We start from the raw sequence: 22,285 nt of genomic DNA, 5'->3' as shown, positions 1-22,285 counted from the left end.
TAAAAATATTGACTCAGGTAAATATTTAATTTCTCTGTATTTCTTACTCAATGCACTGTCCCAGACATCTCAGTTACTCTACACAGCATTCAAAAACAGGAATTATATCTTACTAAAATTCATCTCTGTATCCAGAGGAGTATCTTTGTTTTAACATTTCATAAATGTTATGAAATTTAATTTAACTCACTAATAATGCTTGAATTTCTTGGATAATCCCAAGAAAATATTATATATAAAAAATATTTCTTTTCAAACTGGATATCATTCATATTTAAGATTTCCATTACCTGTAGCTGTGTGTGACTGTGACGTAGGATAGATCCTTTCCATTCCCAGAAAATGATTCAGATGCTTTTCCCGTTGCAAGGGAAAGACCACCTTCGTCATAGCATTCGTGATTCTTCTCCATTCTAATATCAAGCCTGGTAGAGGATGTAATGCCTTTAATTTATTTAAAACATCCTGTCAAAGAAAGAAAATATGATAGATTATTATCCAAATTCCATAGAAAAGTATAATCCCTCCACGTAGGTAACTAATATGATCTTAAAATTAAATTATAACAGCAAGTAAAATCGACTTTGGGGGATCAGAGCAAGGTACAGCAGTCAGGCATTGCACATGGTCAAGCCAGGTTCAATCCCCAGTACTCGATGTGGTCCCACAAGCCCACCAGGACTAATCCCTGATCACAGAGCAGGAATGAGCTCTGAATACCACCAATGTGATCCAAAAACAAAGCAAATAAATAAAAACAATTTCTATCAATCTTCAAGATAAAATCAGTGAGACATCAAGGTAGCAAAGTAATTGCCAATCCACACACCACCCGAGAGTTTATACCAATTTTTTCTATACATTTTCTTCCTCATTGTTGAAGTGATTGATAGTTCACATTTTTTTTTGCCCTCGTACTTTTAAGACTTAAATCAAGAAAATCAAAAGGCGTTAATTTTAGAACCAAATTTTTTACATTTTGAACTTTCGATGAATCATTGTAGAATAGAGTTCTGGTATAAAATTGCCATTGACAATAAATAAAAAGTAACATAATGGAGCTCTGAAAACTTCCCAGGGGCAGAGAAGTCAGTTAATGATATTAAGGTCAAATTCCACAGAAAAGGAACTTGAACTGCTATCCATGGCAACAATAGCTGCACTTCCTATTCTTGCTTTTTTATTAAAATTTGTTATAAACAGAAAATTAAACCTCTAGTTTAAAGGAAAAATGTTAAAATCAAGTCCTTTTCCACACTCTCATGCATATACTTTTGCACTGATACTGAGCGTAGGAATTTAACTTTGAATCTGTCTTAAAACAAAATAACCAAAAATTTACCATCTTACCTTGGAGCTGGTGGGGGGGAAACCTTTTTAATTGTATTGGTTGTAGGTGGTGGAAAGAGAAGGTGGGGGAGAGTCTCCCAAACAGTGCTCAAGAAACCCCAAGATCAGGTCTCGAGGTTTTCTCAGGCCCTATGATGGTGCTTGGGAGTGACATGCTTCAGTCCAGTGAATGAGGGGGCTTACAGAGAGGTGTTCAGGCCATAAGGTACCAGGAATCAAACCAGAAGCAAGTGGTTTAATCTCTATACTATCTCAATTCTCCAATTTCTTTCATTTAAAAAAATAAAATTTCTTCCAGGGCCAGAGAGTACAGCACTTAGGGGCTCTTGCCATGTATGTGGTCAACCTGGGTTCAATCCCTCACACTGCGTATGCTCCCCCGAAGCAGGGACTAACTCCTCAGTGCAAAGCCAGGAATAAGGCTTGAGCACTTCTGGGTGTGGCCCCAAACCAAAAATCAAAACAAAATAAAAGATCTGCCATACCACTGTTCATGTTCACATATGTATCATCTTATACTAGCAGTTCAGAGTGGAAGCTGTCAATAACTAATGCATACTGGTCTGAGTTCATAAACAATTCTTGTCTTTTTACCGTTCTTGTCTTTGGGTTTTGTTTTGTTTTACCTAGCAATGTAATTAATTAAGTTCACAAGCTATTTGAAAATCATCTTAATCAACTGCCTACATTTTGAAACTGAGACTTCATTATAACAATTCATATTCAGATTTCTAACTTTCCTTGAGGAACTCAGGTTATGGTTCAGCTTTTCCATGTCGAATGTCTCCACAGATTTTGTGGAGAACTGAACCACAACCAATTAGTTCTAATCTGAATTAGTTTATACGCTGAGCAACCCTGGACAAGGATATCATCTGATTGTTTCAAGACATCACAATGGAAACACTAGTCTGGATGTGCCCCGGAGAGCACCTTACTAGTGCTGAACTGTTTTCCCAGCTTTAGCTTCTGTCCGTTGTTGTTCCCTCTTCTGGTGGCACCCAGGGTTTTCTTGCTGCTTTGGTTTTTTATCTCTCCGTTTGGTGGTAACTTCAACTCCAGAAATAAAACCTGCAGTATATAATGTTTCTTTAGTCAAGTATCAAACTGAAAGAACTGTCATTCATAAAAGTCTGCTTTAATTTAGAAAAAAAACAGTATATACCGTTGAACATGGGTTGCAAGGAAAACCCAAGAGAACAGAAGAACTTTTCTCACCACTTCTACAACTATATGTAATTACCTCTAGGGATGGTTCATTCTACAAATACGTATTAAGTGCTATCTATGATCTGGGCTGGCTGGTCCTGGAGGTCTTCGGCTGCCGTAGCCCTGGTCGGGGCGGGGAGGAAAGCTCAACCCGCTCCCCTCCAAGGGACTCCGGGAAGGAACACCCAGGCGCGGGGGCAGAGACTGCACTGTTCTCGTCCGGGATCTGGATTTTATAGTCTCTGAGTCTTGGCCGCTGATGGGATTACACGGCGCCAGGGGGCCAGGTGGTGGGTGTGGCCCCCGCCTACTGGAATTTGGAGGATCTGGGTGGAAGATGCTCGACTCCAATTCGAGTAGGCTTGGAGGTCTCGGCCCCGGAACCCGCGTGGCTTTGTCCCTCTGCCAGTACCTTCAGGTGTGCGGAGAGTGGTCTCAGCATGGTGGTGGCTGGTCCTGGAGGTCTTCGGCTGCCGTAGCCCTGGTCGGGGCGGGGAGGAAAGCTCAACCCGCTCCCCTCCAAGGGACTCCGGGAAGGAACACCCAGGCGCTGAGACCACTCTCCGCACACATGAAGGTACTGGCAGAGGGACAAAGCCACGCGGGTTCTGGGGCCGAGACCTCCAAGCCTACTCGATTTGGAGTCGAGCATCTTCCACCCAGATCCTCCAAATTCCAGTAGGCGGGGGCCACACCCACCACCTGGTCCCCTGGCGCCGTGTAATCCCATCAGCGGCCAAGACTCAGAGACTATAAAATCCAGATCCCGGACGAGAACAGTGCAGTCTCTGCCCCCGCGCCTGGGTGTTCCTTCCTGGAGTCCCTTGGAGGGGAGCGGGTTGAGCTTTCCTCCCCGCCCCGACCAGGGCTACGGCAGTCGAAGACCTCCAGGACCAGCCAGCACCATGCTGAGACCACTCTCCGCACACATGAAGGTACTGGCAGAGGGACAAAGCCACGCGGGTTCCGGGGCCGAGACCTCCAAGCCTACTCGATTTGGAGTCGAGCATCTTCCACCCAGATCCTCCAAATTCCAGTAGGCGGGGGCCACACCCACCACCTGGCCCCCTGGCGCCGTGTAATCCCATCAGCGGCCAAGACTCAGAGACTATAAAATCCAGATCCCGGACGAGAACAGTGCAGTCTCTGCCCCGGCGCCTGGGTGTTCCTTCCCGGAGTCCCTTGGAGGGGAGCGGGTTGAGCTTTCCTCCCCGCCCCGACCAGGGCTACGGCAGCCGAAGACCTCCAGGACCAGCCACCACCATGCTGAGACCACTCTCCGCACACATGAAGGTACTGGCAGAGGGACAAAGCCACGCGGGTTCCGGGGCCGAGACCTCCAAGCCTACTCGATTTGGAGTCGAGCATCTTCCACCCAGATCCTCCAAATTCCAGTAGGCGGGGGCCACACCCACCACCTGGTCCCCTGGCGCCGTGTAATCCCATCAGCGGCCAAGACTCAGAGACTATAAAATCCAGATCCCGGACGAGAACAGTGCAGTCTCTGCCCCCGCGCCTGGGTGTTCCTTCCTGGAGTCCCTTGGAGGGGAGCGGGTTGAGCTTTCCTCCCCGCCCCGACCAGGGCTACGGCAGTCGAAGACCTCCAGGACCAGCCAGCACCATGCTGAGACCACTCTCCGCACACATGAAGGTACTGGCAGAGGGACAAAGCCACGCGGGTTCCGGGGCCGAGACCTCCAAGCCTACTCGATTTGGAGTCGAGCATCTTCCACCCAGATCCTCCAAATTCCAGTAGGCGGGGGCCACACCCACCACCTGGCCCCCTGGCGCCGTGTAATCCCATCAGCGGCCAAGACTCAGAGACTATAAAATCCAGATCCCGGACGAGAACAGTGCAGTCTCTGCCCCGGCGCCTGGGTGTTCCTTCCCGGAGTCCCTTGGAGGGGAGCGGGTTGAGCTTTCCTCCCCGCCCCGACCAGGGCTACGGCAGCCGAAGACCTCCAGGACCAGCCACCACCATGCTGAGACCACTCTCCGCACACATGAAGGTACTGGCAGAGGGACAAAGCCACGCGGGTTCCGGGGCCGAGACCTCCAAGCCTACTCGATTTGGAGTCGAGCATCTTCCACCCAGATCCTCCAAATTCCAGTAGGCGGGGGCCACACCCACCACTTGGCCCCCTGGCGCCGTGTAATCCCATCAGCGGCCAAGACTCAGAGACTATAAAATCCAGATCCCGGAACCGCGCGTCCGCAAATGCGGCCGCGCGACATCTTATTATCTCATTCCTACTTTGGACAAACTTGCAGGCTATCGAATGTAGCCTGCCCACAGGGCAGAGTCTGGCAAACTCCCCGTGGCCTACCAAATATGCCAAATACCAGTAACAATGATGGGTCTCATTCTCCTAAAGAGCCGTGAATATAATCTCAGGGCTAGGATGAAAAAGACGTTACTGGGGCCTGCTCGAGGCAATCGACGATTAACAGGATGATGAAATGAAATGATCTGGGCTAATCTACTCATAGCGCATGTTCTAGAAGCCTTCTTTATATTCTTCCTAGTTTACACAGAAAGACTTGACTTATATAAAACCAGAGTACACCACCTCCAGTTATTCTGGCTAACTGATTTACAAATCATTTATGTTTAAATAAACACACAATCATTTTTAACTCTTAAGATCTCTATTGCCATGATACAACCTCAGCAATGTCATCGGAACTTGTGAAGGAAAAGGTGTGGCCTGCGATCTGATAGGCCTGAGTCTCCAGGGAGTCCAGCTTGGCCTGCATTATGTGCTTCTGACTTTCACACTCTGTGGTGCTAAAGCCAATCCCATTCAGTTCTAACAAGGCCAAGCAGTACTGAGACGGCATTTCCACGTTATGGAAAACATCTGGAAGGAAAAAGCAAAAATAAATATTGATTTGCCAACTAAACTACTGAGAACAGCACCACTACTTAAACATCCTAGAATTCCTGGAAAACCCAGTTACACCTAAGCAGTGTCACCAAAGCACCAATAAAAGACAAAACAATACTTTCGTTTTCTACATAAGCACTGAACAAGTCCCGCTTCTATGCAAAGAACATACTTAGCAAGTTTATAAATAGTGTGGATTACAAGATAATGCATTTGTCCTGAAAATAACCATAACATTTTAAACGATTTTATATTTCACATTTATACTTATATTAGTACTGTATTTATATGTATAATCATACTTTATTTCATTTTTATAGTTAAACAAAAATGTATGTAGAACTTCTCGATTTCTCTTTCATCATAATGAGATGTTGGTGCGTAGACAACAAAGATAGAAACTGCAGGCAGTGAGTCACGTCTAAAGGTAAAAAGGTAAAGGCCCTCCCGTTGATCGTCGATTTGCTCGAGCGGGCCCAGTAACGTCTCCATTGGAGACTTTGTTGTTACTGTGTCTGGCATATCGAATACTCTCGGTAGCTTGCCGGGCTCTCCGAGAGGGGCGGAGGAATCGAACTCGGGTCGGCCATGTTGGCCGCTTGTAAGGCGAACGCCCTACCGCTGTGCTATCGCTCCAGCCCCGTCTATTCAAATGTAAACGTCCGATTCCGGTTGTTAGGCATTCGAATGAATCAATGCTCTTGGCCAAGTTTGTGTTGACAAGGACACCGACGCCTCCGACACCTCTTTTATCGCATGTTCCGAGGAACAATTCTTCTCCAGTGTCGAAAACGGCATGGTGAGATTCGTGCCTTCTTGTCTCGTCAGACCAATGATGTCATACTTGATCATTCGCGCTTGTATAATATTTTTGCTTATACTTTTGGCAAGAGCAAGATAACCAATCTCATTTGTTAAACCGATTTTAAAAGTTTACTCCCTAAGATTATTCCTGGTATTTCTGGTCCCATGGTAAGCATGTTCACTCAAACAATATGGAGGTTTCTATTTCCCAGTGTTCTTATCAAGAGCACAGGATTCCTAAAGTTAAAATCAAGCTATTTTCTATCTGCTGGAATTTCTTTTTGTTGTTGTTTTGTGTTTTTGCTTTTGACCCATACCCAGCTGTGCTCGGGCTTACACCATCAATGCTCAGCAGTGCTCAGGGAACTACGTGGGGTGCTGGAACAGAACCTGGGTCAGCCACATGCAAGGCAAGTTCCCTTCCAGTGGCATTTAACAGTTCTCTAAATCAAAATTCTCCCAATTTTTATTGGATTATTTGATATATATATTTATATATTATATGGATGGAGACGGGGTGGTTGGACTCTTGTGGTACTCAGCACTTATTCTAGCTGGGCTCAGGGGACAATATACAGTGCTGGTCAACAAGCCTGGGTCAGTCATGTGCAAGGCAAGCACATTATTCACTGCACTATCTTGCTGGGCCTCAAAGATATGCTTAATATGAAGTGCCAGGTGAATTTACTGGTCACTTTAAATTTCGCCCATTGAACAGGTATCCCGTCAAAACAAATATTGTGATGGCTGGGGGTGGGAGATGGCAGCAGATAAAAGACGTCCACCCACCCCCACAGCATGCGCGCTCTTTCTTTATATGTGCCTTTATGGACTACAGGAACAGGTAAGGCTGTGCACTTGGAAATGGCAGAGTACAGGAGACCTCAGAGGCCCAGACAGGGGCAGAATATAGGCAAGCCTCAGACACCCAGGAAAGCTCAGGAGCCGGCAAGCCTCAGACACTAAGGAAAACTCAGGTCCAGGCAGTGACAAGGTGCTGAGCACAGGAGTTTCACCCACACACACGTGGAGGCAGCCTGAGATGAGGAAAGCTAGGACAGGACGACAGGAACTGCTATGGTACAGTTGAGAAAGGCCGAGCAACAGGTAGAGAGGTCAGGGATCTCACCCTGGTCAGATCGGGAGATTAGGAGAGCTGAGATGCTAGGGAACCACCGAGCTACAGACCAGGAAAGGCCCAACAGCAGGACAAGTCAAATACTGGACTGGGCATTATGAGAGGGAACGGGTGATGTACAGGTAGAGGAGAGGCTCCACACTTGGGGAGGGGCCCGGCTCCATCTACTCAAACTGTACCACAAATTCTGTTATTCAACCTTGCAAATTTTATATGTAAATCCTTCATACAATTCTCAGGAACCCACCTGCACAGGAAAATTCACTTTTACGCTAACATGACCATATGCAATATAGTATAATACTGGTGTGGTTGGTAAGGTTTCAGTTCCTCATAAGTTACCTTAACATGATACTGGTATTAATGACAAACTTACTGGGAAATTGAACTAAAACCTCATCATGTAATACCTGGCTGGTCTGAGAAGGTACTGGGCCTCACTAACTTAGTTTTTATTTATTTATTTATTTATTTATTTGTACAGGTTCACATTTTATCAATCATGTCTGTAGCACTGCTCTGTCCTCCCATTGTTCATTGACTTGCTCGAGCGGGCCCATTAACGTCTCCACTGTGACACTTGTTACTGTGTTCGGCATATCGAATACGTCACGGGCAGCTTGCCAGGCTCTGCTGGAGCGATAGCACAGCGGGTAGGGCGTTTGCCTTGCACGCAGCCAACATGGCCGACCCAAGTTCGATTCCTCCGCCCCTCTCAGAGAGCCAGGCAAGCTACCGAGAGTATTCGATATGCCAGACACAGTAACACAAAGTCTCCAATGGAGACGTTACTAGGCCCGCTCGAGCAAATCGATGATCAACGGGAGGGCCTTTACTTTACTTCACTTACTATTTATTTGTAATGGATCCTCGTGAGGTGCCATTACAGACTTATAAACTTTCGTGGTGACATTTCAGTCATACAAAGCTCAGTACCTATCCCCCCACAAGTGCCCATTCTCCACCACCAATGATCCCAGTGCGCCTCCCCCCACCCCCATCTAATCCCCCTCACCCCGTCCTGCTTCATACCCTTCTGCTCTCTCTCTCTCATTTTGGGTATTGTGGTTTGCGACAGAGGTACTGAGTGGCCATCGTGTTTGGTCTATAGTCTGTTTTCAGAACGCCTCTCCCATCCCGAGTGGGCTCTCCAAGCAACCTTTACTTGGTCCTCCCTTATCTATCTCAACTGCCTTTTCCCCCAGTGTGTGCTGCTGGCTTTCAAGCCAGGGAGCAATCCTCCTGGTGCTTATCTCTACTATTCTTGGGTGTTAGTCTCCCTTCATGTTACTTTATATTCCACAAATGAGTGCAATCTTTCCATATCTGTCCCTCTCTGACTCATTTCACTTAACATGATACTTTCCATGCTGATCCACTTATATGCAAATTTCATGACTTCATCTTTTCTAACTGCATAGTATTCCATTGTGTAGATGTACCAAAGTTTCTTCAACCAGTCATCTGTTTTCAGGCACTCAGGTTTTTTCCAGATTCTGGCTATTTTAAACAGTGCTGTAATGAACATACAACGTGCAGATGTCATTTTAACTATACTTTTTTGCCCCTCCGGGATATATTCCCAGGAGTGGTATTGCTGGGTCAAATAGTTTAATTTCTAATTTTCTGAGAAGCGTCCATACTGTTTTCCAAAAGGGCTGAACCAGTCGGCATTCCCACCAGCAGTGAAGGAGAGTCCCTTTCTCACCACATCAGCACCAGCACTGATTGCTTTTGTTCTTTTAGATGAGGGCCAGTTTCTGTGGCAGGAGGTGATATCTCATTGTTGTTTTGATCTGCATATCCCGTATGATTAGTGATGTAGAGCATTTTTCCATGTGCCTTTTGGCCATTCGGATTTCTTCTTTGAGAAAGTTTCTGTTTATTTCATTGCCCCATTTTCTGATGAGGTTGGATGTTTTCTTTTTGTAGAGTTCAACCAGTGCCTTATATATCCTTGATATCAACCCCTATTAGATGGGTATTGGGTGAATAGCCTTTCCCATTCTGCAGATTGTCTTTGTATTATGGTCACTGTATCTTCTGAGGTGCAGAAGCTTCTTAGTTTAAGATACTAAAGGAGTGTTCAAAGATGACACGCCACTGACCAAGTGGAAACAGAGATTAAACAAATGAGGCTATCGCTAACTTAGTTTTGCATAGTGTATTATAAGTTAAAGTATCAATAGATGATGGGAGTGAGGTAAGAATAATTAGTGGGATATAAAACATGAAATGATTTTACGAATTGCTTCTTTAAATCTATTGTAAGAGAGATCATCCCACATAAATTCCATTATGTAAAAATAGGCATTTTCTAATTTGTGTCACGTTGGTATGTAGAGCTAAGCTCAATACAGGGCTTACGGCCATGTGAGAAACTGTTACCATTAATGAATTCAGATTATCTAAATATATTCATGTATAAAACCTATGTATAAAACCACCTTTATCAAAGAAGCCTATCTGAGACAGAATAAACGTTTAAGGCTAGATTTTGTCAGATTAAGTCATCTCTTCCCTAACATGTAAGATCCCTACTCTTGGGAAAAATAGTACAGAAAGTAAGGCACTCATCTTGCATGCAGCCTAGTCAGGTTCAAGCCGTAGCACCACATATGGTCTTCCAAGTCCCCTCAGAAGTGATCCCTGAGCACTGACAGAGTCATAAATAAGACCTGAGCACCACTGAGAGTGGCTCAAGACCTAAAAATCAACAAAACCCTCCTCATTTCCTTGACTTCTCAGGCCCCTTAAGAAGAGATATAACCTCCCAGTTTGTCCCACTAATTTGAGAATTCACAGTCATGTCAATTGCCCATAGACATGTTAGTAAATTTGGTCTATTACTCCTAATCTGTCTGATGTTCATTTGTTTGTTTCGTCAGCGTAAGAGAAACCCCTCAGGTTGGGTGGAACCTAAGCCTGTGTTGTAGACAGAGGCAGGAGGACCCTGGTAAATAATAATAAATTTATTATTTTTATTTTATTCTGGGAAATAATAAATAAAATAACTTAAGCAGAGTTTACTGCGTTGGGCACTGGAGTAGCCCAAAGGCATGATGACCACATCCCTCTGACACAGACATACCCTAAGCTTTTTGGAGAAGAGAAACTGAGGTCTTCGCCTCAGTTTCTGGACCCCTCAGAAAAAGAAACGGTACAGAAGAACCTATGAAATTATGAAGAGACCGTTAACAGTAAAAGTTTTCTGGTGACAAAACCCAGATTTTATGTATGCAGAACTCCAGAAAAAAACAGTTGGAAGAATTGTAAGAAGCTCCTCCAGAAATTCAGTCAGGGGGTTGCTCTCCACACCCCTGTTCTTCCCTGAGCATGGATCTCACTCAGTGTCTATTTCTTTGCCTGCCTATTTCCACCCTGGAACGCCTGTGTTCTTTCTTGAACACAAACTTCTCTCTTTCTCTCCCCTCACATCTTCTAAAAATGTTTCAGTGACGACTCTTCTTGCTTACCATGCCACCTTCTCCTGAAATTATTTTCTGCAAGGGCAAGGTGATGAACCTGGAAAATCTTTGCTGACGTCGGGACTGACTTGATGTTTCCTGAACATTTCCTGGCTCACCAGGCATTTCCTGGAGCGCTGGGGGTGGAAATGGGTCCAGCAGAGATGTGGAAACACTCTGCCAGAGTCAGCCAGCCTGGCTCCTCACTTTAGCAAGCAATCAGCAACACCTGGACACTATCATCACTCCACAACCTTCTCCAAACGAGGGGCATATCTGCATTGGTCCTATTTACCTAACGCTGTTCTCTAAACACCAAACCACATGTCAGTAGCACAACAGGTTTGATCCTCTTGCTGCAAACAGTGTTTCCCAAGGTGGACAAAAACTGCCAACTGAAATTGGCTGGAAAATTCAGAGAACTTGTAATCTCAAGGAAACTGGTGAGAATGGGGTACTTTCTGATGATTCACCAGAAGAAAGTGAATTTTCAGGGGGGCACTGAATCATTTTTTTTTTCTGAAAGAAGGCAATAGGTCAAATGGTTTTGAAGCCTCCATTATAAGGGTATAAAAAGCAGGGGTAAGGTGCAGTAGTGTGATTTATAAGAAAAATATGTGGAACTAAATAGTTCAAAGAGCTGAGTGCCGCAGAGCAGAGAGAGAGAGAGAGAGAGAGAGACTGACTTCCATAGAGGCAGGCAGGCAAGTGTAGGTAGGGATGGCAGAAGGAAAACCAGGGACATGTTGTGGGCAATGTACAAAGGTGGAAGGATGAGTGCTGGAACATTGTATGACTGAAACCTAACCATAAATAGCTTTGTAACTGTGCATCTCATAGTGATTTAATTAAAAAGGGCTGAGTACATGCATTTGCATGTAGGAGATCTCAAGTGGGGCCCATGTCATCTTTCAAGCACTGACAGGAGAAATGCCCCAGCACTAATGCAGGGAAATAAGCTTTAAGCATCACCAGAGGTGGCCCATAAAGGAAAAAAAAAAAGGAAATTATTCAAATAACCAAAATACATCTGTCATTTACTGATGTTTTTCACACTCACAGCTCACAGCTCCCTGGAATTTCCTGACTAGTCCCTTGGAATTTCTTGAAAATGGGAGCATGAGAGCAAAGGGAGCAATTGGCATATTTAGTCTCTTTAGTCCTGAAAGCACTTTGAGTCATAAAAGTGAAATATGATTTTATTATTCATAACAAGCCTTTTTATGTCACAATTGGGTGTATGCTAATGAAGGTGACTTTACGAAAGTAACTAAGGATCACAGGATTGTTGCCAAGAAAACCAACCAGAAGGGAGGTTGGAACTTTCAGTCCTGCCCCCTGATTTCTAGGGAAGTGAGAGAGGCTAGAGACCATGATCAAAGAGAATGAGCTTATGAATAACTGCTGTGTAAGACCTCCATAAAAATTCAAAAGGAAAGGTTATGAAGAACTCCTATGTTCTACGCTTCATGAGAACAGAACCCCTTGATCTGCATTTGGCTCTACAGTATCTCTTTATTTGGGTATTGATTTTTATCCTTGAATATCTTATTTAATAAATCAGCAATTTAATGAATAAATGAGTTTCCTGAGTTTTACCAGTCATTTTAGCAAACTAATAGAATCCCAAGAGGAGATAATGTGAGGGAAGTCATGGGGTTTACAACTGGCTTCAAGAGTAAAGTGTGGTTGGTCTTGGGAGACTGAGCTCTCTACCAGTGGAACCTGATGCTATCCGGGATAAATAATGAGAACTGAGTAAATTCTCATACTCCCTGAGAACTGTTGAGGCAATGAAGACTACATACACACACACTCAAACTACAAAGCAGTAGTAATTAATTGGAATAAAAGACAGACCTGCAGACCAATGAAATAGAGTTAGATATCCTGACATAGATAGACCCTCAAATATTTGATCACAAAGTCCTTGATAAAAGAGCAAGCAATATGAAATGGAACAAGGAAAGCCTCTTCAACAGTGGTGCTGGGAAAACTGGGAAGCTATATGCAAAAAAAAAAAAAAAAACTTAGACCTCTTTCCAACACCAGGCACAAAAGTCAGATCAAAATGGATTAAAGATCTCAATATCAGACCTGAATTCATAAAGCACATGGAGAAAACATAGGCAGAACCTTCCATGACATTGAAGGGCATCTTGAAAGATAAAAGACCACTGACCAAGCAAGTGGAAGCAAAGGTAAACAAATAGGACTATGTGAAACTAAAAAGCTTTTGCACACACACACACAAAATCAGTGACCAACATACAGAGATAGTCCACAGAATGGAAAAAATTATTTATCCAATACCTATCTGATAAGGGGTTGATATCAAAGATATATGAGGCACCGTAGAACTTTATATGAAAAAAAATACCAATAAATGAGAAGAAGAAATAAACTTCCTCAAGGAAGAAACACAAATGGCCAAAAGGCCTATGAAAAACTGATCCACATCACTAATCATGAGGGAAATGAAAAGCAAAACAACAATGAGGTATCATCTCACACCACAGACAATGGCACACATCCAAAAGAACAACCAGTGCTGATGTGGATGTGGGGAGAAAGGGACTCTCATTCTTTGTTGGGAATGCCAACTGGCCTAGCCTTTTTGGAAAACAATATAGGCATTCCTCAAAAAACTAGAAATGGAGCTCCCATTTGACCCAGCAATACAGAAATATACCTTGGGGGCTCAAAAACACACAGTAGAAACACCATTAGCAGTCCTGTGTTCACTGCAGCACTAGTCACCATTGCCTGAATCTGGAAACAACCTGAGTGCCCAAGAAGAGACGATCAGATAAAGGAAAAATAGTACATACGTATGTACATTCCATACACAATGGAATACTAGACAGTTGTTAGGAAAAACAAAGTCATGAAATTTGCTTACAAACAGATGAACATGCAGAATATCATGCTGAGTGAAATCAGTTAAAAGGAGAGAGACAGACATTAAATGATTACAACTCATCTGTGGGAGAAAAAAAAAGCACAATATGAGACTATTACCCAGAGGCAGTAAAAAAAAAGGGGGGGGGCCACACCCTCCAGCGCCATCTTTACAGCACACAGCAGCAGAGAAGAAAGGCCGCTGGGAGGCTCCACAGCTCCCGGAGAATGCTCCAGGTCCCAAACAAAGCCGAGATCACCGGGAAGTCCCAGATGGGGTAGGTGCCACATCCCGCCTTCTCCAGATGGAACCCCGGTGACCATGAGCCTCTACAAGCATAGCTCAGGCACGCGGGAACCAGGACTTTTATTCCAAATCGTGCGACCTCTCCTTATATACAAAGTGATCAATGGAAAGTAAATCATCCAACGTTTCTCCCTGAAAATCAGGCTTAACTCTTTTACAAACCACAACACCCAATAGGAGAGAGAGAAGAAAAGGGAATGCCCTGCCACAGAGGCAGGGGGGATGGGGGATGGGGGTGGGAGGGATACTGGGATCCGTGGTGGCGGGAAATGGTCACTGGTGGAGGGATGGGTATTCAAAAGAAAGGAAGGAAGGAAGGAAGGAAGGAAGGAAGGAAGGAAGGAAGGAAGAAAGAAAGAAAGAAAAAGAAAGAAACCGGGAAAAAAAAAGGGTCAAGAGGACTGGTTCATGGGAGGCCAGCCACACATGCTAGGGGAAAAGGGAGCTCAGATAGAGAAGGGAGCACCAAATAAAGGGTGTTGGGAGGATCCTCCCAGGATGGGAGAAGCATGCTGAAAGTAGACTGTAGACCGAACATGATTGCCACTCAATGCCTCTCTTGCAAACCACAGCATCCAAAAGGAGAGAGAGAGAACAAAAGGGAATGCCCTGCCACAGAGGCAGGGTGGTATGGGGGGATGGGAGGTGGAAGGGATATTGGGACCCGTGGTGGTGGAAAATGGGCACTGGTGGAGGGATGGGTATTTGTATAACTGAAACCCAAGCACAAAAATTTGTAAGTCTACAACTGCACTTCATGGTGTTTCACTAATTTAAAAAAAAAAAAAGAGGACTGGTCCAGGATTGAAGCTTGCCACAAGTGAAAGGGCTAGGGGAGGGCAGTTAGGATAGAGAAGAAACCACTATGGCAATGGTAGTTGAAAATGATCACTCTGGACAAGAACTGAGAACTCAAGGTAGGTAAAAAGACAAACATGATCGTCTTCCAGACCCTGTACTGAAAATCATTAAGCCCAAAAAGAAAGAGAGCAAGAGAGAGAGAGAGATACAGAAGAAAGCTCCTGCCACAGAGGCAGGCGGGGGGGCGGCGTGTGTGTGTGGGGGAAAACCACCAAGGGAGGGTGGCAGGAGGAAAACTGGGGACACCGGTGGTAAGACATGTACAATGGATCATTCTATGACCAAAACCCAATCATGAACAACTTTGTAACTGTGTATCTCATGGTGATGGAATAAAAAATAATCATGATTGATATTTTTTTATTTGGGTATATTCATCCTATTGAAAGAGCAATCTAACATTCCAAAGAAATTCTTGCCACAAACACCAGGAGATATGTACACAAATAAGAGCATACACATATACCTATAATAGAAAAAATAATTTATGTTTGTCAGTAGGAAAATGGACTTTTTACCCTTAATGTGCCACAGTATTCAAATCTGTACTCTGTGAAATAAGATCTCTGAGTGATTATATAATAGTATGTATGTTAAAGGGCCCCTGGAAGTAAAGAGAAAATAAAAATAAGTTTGAGAAACACATAATAATACATAGTTCCAACAATAGCAGAGATAAGACTCTGGCCGACATGGGCTGGGGAGAGAGTTCAAAGGGCTGGAGAACATGCCAGAGCTCTGGGTTCAAGACATAGGACAGAGCCGGGTGTGTCCCCAAATCAAAAGCAAACATTAACAGCAGCCAGCTAACTGGCTTTTCTGGATGCACCAAAAGGAAGTCTGCCTAAGGCTCCTAACTTGGTCAACATCTGACAGCACCTACAACCATAGAAAGCATAAATAGCCCTCACCTATACAACTACTACGACTACAACCATCTTAAAGTGCTGAGTGATGCTAAATGATCAACTTTTCATGAGAGCATCGACTTGAGTATACGTAAATTACTCGGTGCAGGTGTTCGACCTGGCACAGACCCTCAACAATAGGGTCCTACTCTGCCAGCTGCTCACCAACCCCAAGGAGATGAACCTGAGGCGCAGATGTCCCAGGTGCTGCCCAGAGACGCAGGCAGGTGTGTGTTTGTCAGTGTGCAGTTCATTACAACATGCCAGTTGACCAAAAGCTTGCATTCCATAGACTGGGAACACCTGTAAGGACGATTAGAGGCTGCCCCCAAACCCTCCATCCCTCTCGAAAAGCCTGGCAAGCTACCGAGAGTATCCCGCCCGCACGGCAGAGCCTGCCAAAAACAGTAACAATGATGATCTTCATTGCCCTGACCCTGAAAGAGCCTCCAGTATGCCATCGGGCGACACTAGCACATGACAGGAACGAATGGAGACTTTACTGGCACCCGCTCAAACAAATCGATGAACAACGGAATGTGTGATAAAGTGATACAGTGAATGTATCACAGAGACAGCAGTGAAAATGTATAAATCACAGGTAAAAGACATGCAGTAAAAGACATGAATTTACTAACAAGATGATGAACATGAAAAGGAAGTTCATTGTGATACTTTATAAAGTTCAAATTCAAGCAAAATTAAATATAGTTTGAACTTATTTTGTACTATGATTTTATTTTTTTAATGAGAGAAAAATAAACATAAAATGGTGTGCATATTGAGATACAAGATATATAAATGAAGTCGTGTTTACAGTATAGATGTGAATTAACAATTACTTAAATAACGTACACTAAAAATTATGACTAATACAAAGCTATGATGCCAAATGAACTTTAAAAAACAGTGAGATGCTCAATGGTAAATCATACACTTTGAATGTGTGAGATCTCAAGTTCAATCCCTAGCACGGCAAAAAAGTAAAAACAAAACTCTACCTAGGAAACCACATCATTTAGTTCAAACCATTCTAGAAAAGACCTAACTGATCTACATGAGAATAGGAAGTTCATTCTTAAGTTACCTAAAGTAAAGATAATCTGTTAGATTTTTATTTTAGTTTTTAATGTAGGAGCACTGTTATTTATTCAGCCATTGATTAAGCTGACTGAAATGGGCATGAACTCCACATTACTTTTTTAAAAAATTTTTTAAATTGACTATCCATGAGATAGACCATTACAAAGCTGTTCATAACTGGGTTTCAGTCTTACAACGATCCAGCATCCATCCTCCACCAGTGTACATTTCCCACCACCAATGTCCCCAGTTTTCCTACCACCATCCCCCAACACCCCACCCTCCATCTCCAGCCTCCCTCTATGGGAGGCATTTTCCTTCTTGCTCTCTCTCTCTCTCTCCTTTTCCTTTTCTGCATTATGGTTTGCAATACAGGTGCTAAGAGGTCAGAGTGTCCGTTCAGGACACTCGGTATTTTTATTGGGATGATAAGGGTGGAGTAGCTTTTTAACTGGGCGGCAGCTTTGGGGTGTGGATGTGATTGCCAATGCTTCCAGAAGTATAGGGAGGTGGGGCAAGGGAACCCATTTTGACCCTGCGAAAGCCTGGAGATTTCAGTCACGAAACCTGCAAACCAGAACTTTCAGCAGATTATATCTGGGTGACATCTGTCCTGAGAGGATGGAATCAGGCCAAGGGTATGGCAGCAATTTGGAATAGTGGGAGCAAGTGGCCGCCAGGGACTCTGCTCGGGTGGCCACCAGGCACATCCGCCCCCCTCTGATTACCCCAGGCGTTCAGCCTTGTGCGGGCCTGAGATTAACTGCAGTTTTTGGTTTCTGAAGCAAGGCTGGTAGTAAAGCTTACATGGTGGCGCTGGAGTTGGTTCACAGGAGTGACTGTCAGTGCTTCGAGGAGTATTAGGAAGTGAGGCAAAGCATCCCATCCCAACTCCAAGAAAGCCTGGAGATTTCAGTCACAAAACCCACATACCCAAATTTTCAGCAGATTATATCTCAGTGAGGTACAACCTGAGATGGTGGAGTCAGGCCGGGAGTATGGTGGCAATTTTGAATTGTGGAAGCAAGCAGCTGCAGCTGGACTCTACCTGGGTGAGCTCCAGGCTGACCTGCCCTCCCCTCCGATTTAACCCAGTCTGTTGAGCCATGTGTGGATCTGAGATTAAGTGTGGCTTTTGATCTCTTTAAAGATTTATAAATGAGTTTGTATATCTGAGCTGACAGTGTTTCGTGGGTGTGGTTCCCACATACCTAACTTTGTTCATTTAATTTCTTGGGAAACTTGGTCCCAAGTTGTTGGTGTCCAGCCAAAGGCACAGCAGCAATTTGGGGGTATCAGAATGCCTGAAGGCATCATCAAGCTGCTGATACACTCACCCCACAGGTACAGGTTGACTTGCTGGTGTCAGCATACCCCCCATGTTATATTTTTTAACACCCAAACAAAAGTCAACTCTCCAACAGGCATGAGAATGAAAAGGAAAACTTGACAAGAATTCTAAGGTAGGACTTCTTTTTCAGTACCATGAATCATACCCATGCATGCTCATGCATGAAGGCATGCATTCTTACCACTGAGCTACATTTCCAGCAAGATAAAAACTCTAGAGGTCCATTAAAATAAGCAGGCACATCTAAGATAATTATTCCCAATCGAAATCCAAGAGATCTTTATTTTCTCTTCAAAAACTTCCCTTTGTCAAGGAAGGAAGTGTGACAATCCTAACCCAGGAGTACCTTTTGGCAATTTTATACTCTTGTCTCTCATAAGGCAAAGACAGAGCCTTACAAATGTTTGTGTATTGATAAGGACCTAGCCCTCTGACTGGACACACTGGTCACTGGAAACTGAGCAATGGAAACCTGTAATTACTTCCTCCTCATTATCACAGTAAAAGACACTTCCTTAACAGTGTCTTTGCTCTTTTGTATAAATGTGATATATGGCCATGCATGCTCATTATATATTACTCAGCAGTTCATGCTCACCCCTCTGCCTCTTTTTCCTGAAAAAAGCTAAGTATGTATGAACTTTGAAGTCTTAAATTAAGTCACCCTACCTCTACTCAGCACAATAACCTCTTTCTTCGCATGGGGTTGGGAGGAGGGAGTTGGGCCGCACACACAGCTCTGTGCTCAATGGTCACTTCTAGAGATGCTCAAGGAACCATATGCAGTGATGGGGACCAAAGGAGGATTCACCGTATACAAAGAAAGCCTCTTAACCCCTGTCCAGACCAACTTACTCTTATTTATTTGTTGTTGTTTTGTGGCCACACCTGGCTGTGCTCAGAGCTTTTTCCTGGTTCAGTGCTCAGGGATCAAACACTGAAGTACTCATGGGACCATATTGGGTGCTAGGGACCAAACCTGAGTTGGCCATGTACAAGGCAAGCATCCTTTCCTATTGCTCCAGCCCTGCAATTTACCTTTTAAAAAAAATTGTATTGAGGGGCTGCAGCAATAGCACAGCGGGTAGGGCATTTGCCTTGCACGTGGCTAACAAGGGTTCGATTCCCAGCATCCCATATGGTCCCCTGAGCACTGCCAGGGGTGATTCCTGAGTGCAAAACCAGGAGTAACCCCTGTGCATTGCCAGGTGTGACCCAAAAAGCAAAAAAAAAAAAAAAAAAAATTTGTATTGAAATTCTATGGTTTGCAATACTTTTAATAATCATTTCTCAAGGACATAATTCCAACACCACTCCTTTCACCAGTGTACCCCACTCCCTCCCCAAGAACCCCAACAACCCTTCCACTCATTCCCCACACAACTCAATTGTTCTCCCATTCCGTTGCCTTTGGACATTCATTGCTACACTGCTGTATGTCTCTTAAGTCCCACATTATTGGAGCCTTCACTCTGTACCTGTCCCTTTCCTTCTGACTCACTTCATTCACTTCACTCAGCATATCCTTCTTAAACGTGGCTAAATACATGTCTATTCTCAGTCCATAATTCCATAAAAATGTCAGAGACATTGATCTTACCGTGAAGGTCTTCCTTCTTTAACAAAGAGTTAAGTTGATTCATGGCGTTGAAGACAAGGATGGACTCCACAGATGCTCTGTATCTCCCAGAATGCTCAGTGCTCACATTTAGGCCCAGGCTTTGAATTCCTTGGCCAGTTTCTATCCCTTCCAAGAGTGGAAGCTCATGAGGGAGAAAACTGGTAATGATGCTGTGAAGAGTTGGCTCCTTAGAATCAGGATCTAGTAACCAGCATGCCACCTGAGTGTAAAAGCAATATGCATATTTTCTTGATTTCTCAAAGACATTCCTGCATAAAAGAATTTTAAAGGAAAAGAAGAAAGCTTATGTCTAATCTCACTTGATTCCTGCTCAGTGGTCTTCCCATGAAGGGAGAAGGAAAGAATAACTGCAACAAGTTTCATTTTTGGTTCTAAACAGAAATGTAGTAACATGGTTAACGCCCAGTTTAGTTATTACTATAGACCTGTTTTAGGAAATGGTATATTTTTCAGGTGAGCTGTCTTAGCTGATGGGAAATGTGGAAAGGTCATATATTTACTAAAAAGTGACTATCCACATACAGAGTGTTTTAAGGATTTTGAAATTTGGTCTCTCCAATAATTTGAAAATTATATTAGGGGCTGGAGCAGGTAGGGTGCTTGCCTTACATGTGATTGACCCAAGTTCAATTCCCAGACCACATATGGTCTCCCAAGCCCAGCCAGGAGTAATTTCTGAACAGAGAGACAGTAGTAAGCCCCTAAATACAATCAGGTGTGGGCCACAAACAAAATTAATAAATCAATTTTTTAATTAGATATATAAAAAATTAAGTAAAACTTGAAACCTTAGGATCTTCATAACTTTGTTCTAGGGAGATGCCACAAGACTGAAGAAGAATTTTATAGCTCTGGATGAAATCATAGATGATAACCGAACGTTCTTTGTCAGATGCTTTTTGAAAACAGGACTGAAGATGCCACATTCTGTCTTTCACAGTCAGCCTTGGATCCAGAGAAGGTGCAGCCAAACTGGCACTAATTTCTTTTAAAAAAATTTAAAAAAAAATTGCATGCATTCTTTTGAACAGCAATCTAAAAATCTTTAGTAAAAAATAATAACCAAAAAAGACTCAAAAAGTCTAAAAGAATATTTCCATATAACCAATAATTCAACATGCCTATGTACAGGTCATTTAGGATATATAGAAAAAGCATTTAACAGTATAAAAATTATCTGGAGGTTATATAATTTATCATTATTTATTTAGAGTAGAAAATCCTTAAGATCAAGATTTCATAAAATTATGGTGCTCAAAATGAGAAGATGATAGGAAAGGTATCTGAAATTAATTTTTAAAAATTCCTTTTAATAGAAGATTAAATCAAACATACTATCCATCTAAAATAAAATCAAACATTAAATTAACTACTCATATAACCTATATGACTGAAAAACAGATAAGATATATATGTATGTGTGTATGTATGTATAGATAGATAGATAGATTTTTAAACAGGTTTTATTGGATCACAGTGAGATACAGTTACAAACTTGCATGATGGTGTTTCATTCAAACACTGCTTGAGGACCCCTCCCTCCACCAGCGCACATTTTCCACCACCATTGTTCCCAGTGTCCCACCCGCCACCTTCACCCCACACCACTCCCAGCCTCTGTCACAGGTACAGTCCTTCTTACTCTCTCTCTCTAATTGTTGGCATTATGATTTGCAATACAGATACTAAGAGGTCATCATGTTTGGTCCTTGGTCTACTTTCAGCACATATCTCCCATCCCGGGGAATCCCTCCAATCATCATTTACTTACTGGTTCCCTCTCCATCCCAACTGCCCTTGGAATCTGCACTTAGGACCAGATTCCAAACGATGGTGTGATCCTCCTGGCCCTTATCTCTACTGTCCTTAGGTGTTAGTTTCATATTGTGCTACTGTATATTCCACAAATGAGTGCAGTCATTCTATATCTGTCCTTCTCTTTATGACTAAGTTCACTTAGTATGATACTCTCCAAATCCGCTTATAGGCAAATGTCATGGTTTCATCTAACAACAGCTAAAATATTTAATGCAAACTGACATTTAAATTAAAACATGGACCTTTAATCTTTAAATTTTTCCATTTACTGGAATAAAGCTGCTCCTTTCTAAAACCAACTTGCTAGGTAATCAACAATCATAATCATAAAATAAATTAAAAGGTATTTTCAGATGGTAGCCTTTCAGTTCCAAAGACTGTGATTCAACTACTCTAGCTAACCAAGAGAAGTAGATGAATCACACTGGAGATCCAGTCAATGGAAGGAAAAAACTTGGAAAAGAGACTGTTATGGTATGATATTCCTCAAAAATAAATTCTCAAGGTAACTTGAGGAACCATTGTCCCCAGAAGTAAACCAGTGTTTCATTCACAAAT

General features: G+C 43.2%; 1 protein-coding gene across 1 annotated transcript in view; it reads right to left on the bottom strand.

Annotated features, from left to right (window-relative positions):
- POLQ (DNA polymerase theta) overlaps positions 1-22,285 on the bottom strand; it is a 125,027-nt gene that overhangs the window by 33,518 nt on the left and 69,224 nt on the right. The window contains exons 19-23 of the mRNA XM_056109129.1: positions 20,698-20,894; positions 19,868-20,108; positions 5,227-5,420; positions 2,284-2,421; positions 291-465 (exon numbers count right to left, since the gene is read on the bottom strand). Of these exons, the coding sequence (XP_055965104.1) occupies positions 291-465; positions 2,284-2,421; positions 5,227-5,420; positions 19,868-20,108; positions 20,698-20,894 (945 nt within the window). The remainder of the gene's footprint in view (positions 1-290; positions 466-2,283; positions 2,422-5,226; positions 5,421-19,867; positions 20,109-20,697; positions 20,895-22,285) is intronic.

The sequence above is a fragment of the Sorex fumeus genome, unplaced genomic scaffold, assembly GCF_029834395.1.
Source record: "Sorex fumeus unplaced genomic scaffold, SorFum_2.1 ptg000265l, whole genome shotgun sequence".
Lineage (NCBI taxonomy): Eukaryota > Metazoa > Chordata > Mammalia > Eulipotyphla > Soricidae > Sorex > Sorex fumeus.
The sequence above is the reverse complement of the archived record's forward strand: the minus strand, read 5'-3'. Positions and strand labels throughout refer to the sequence as shown.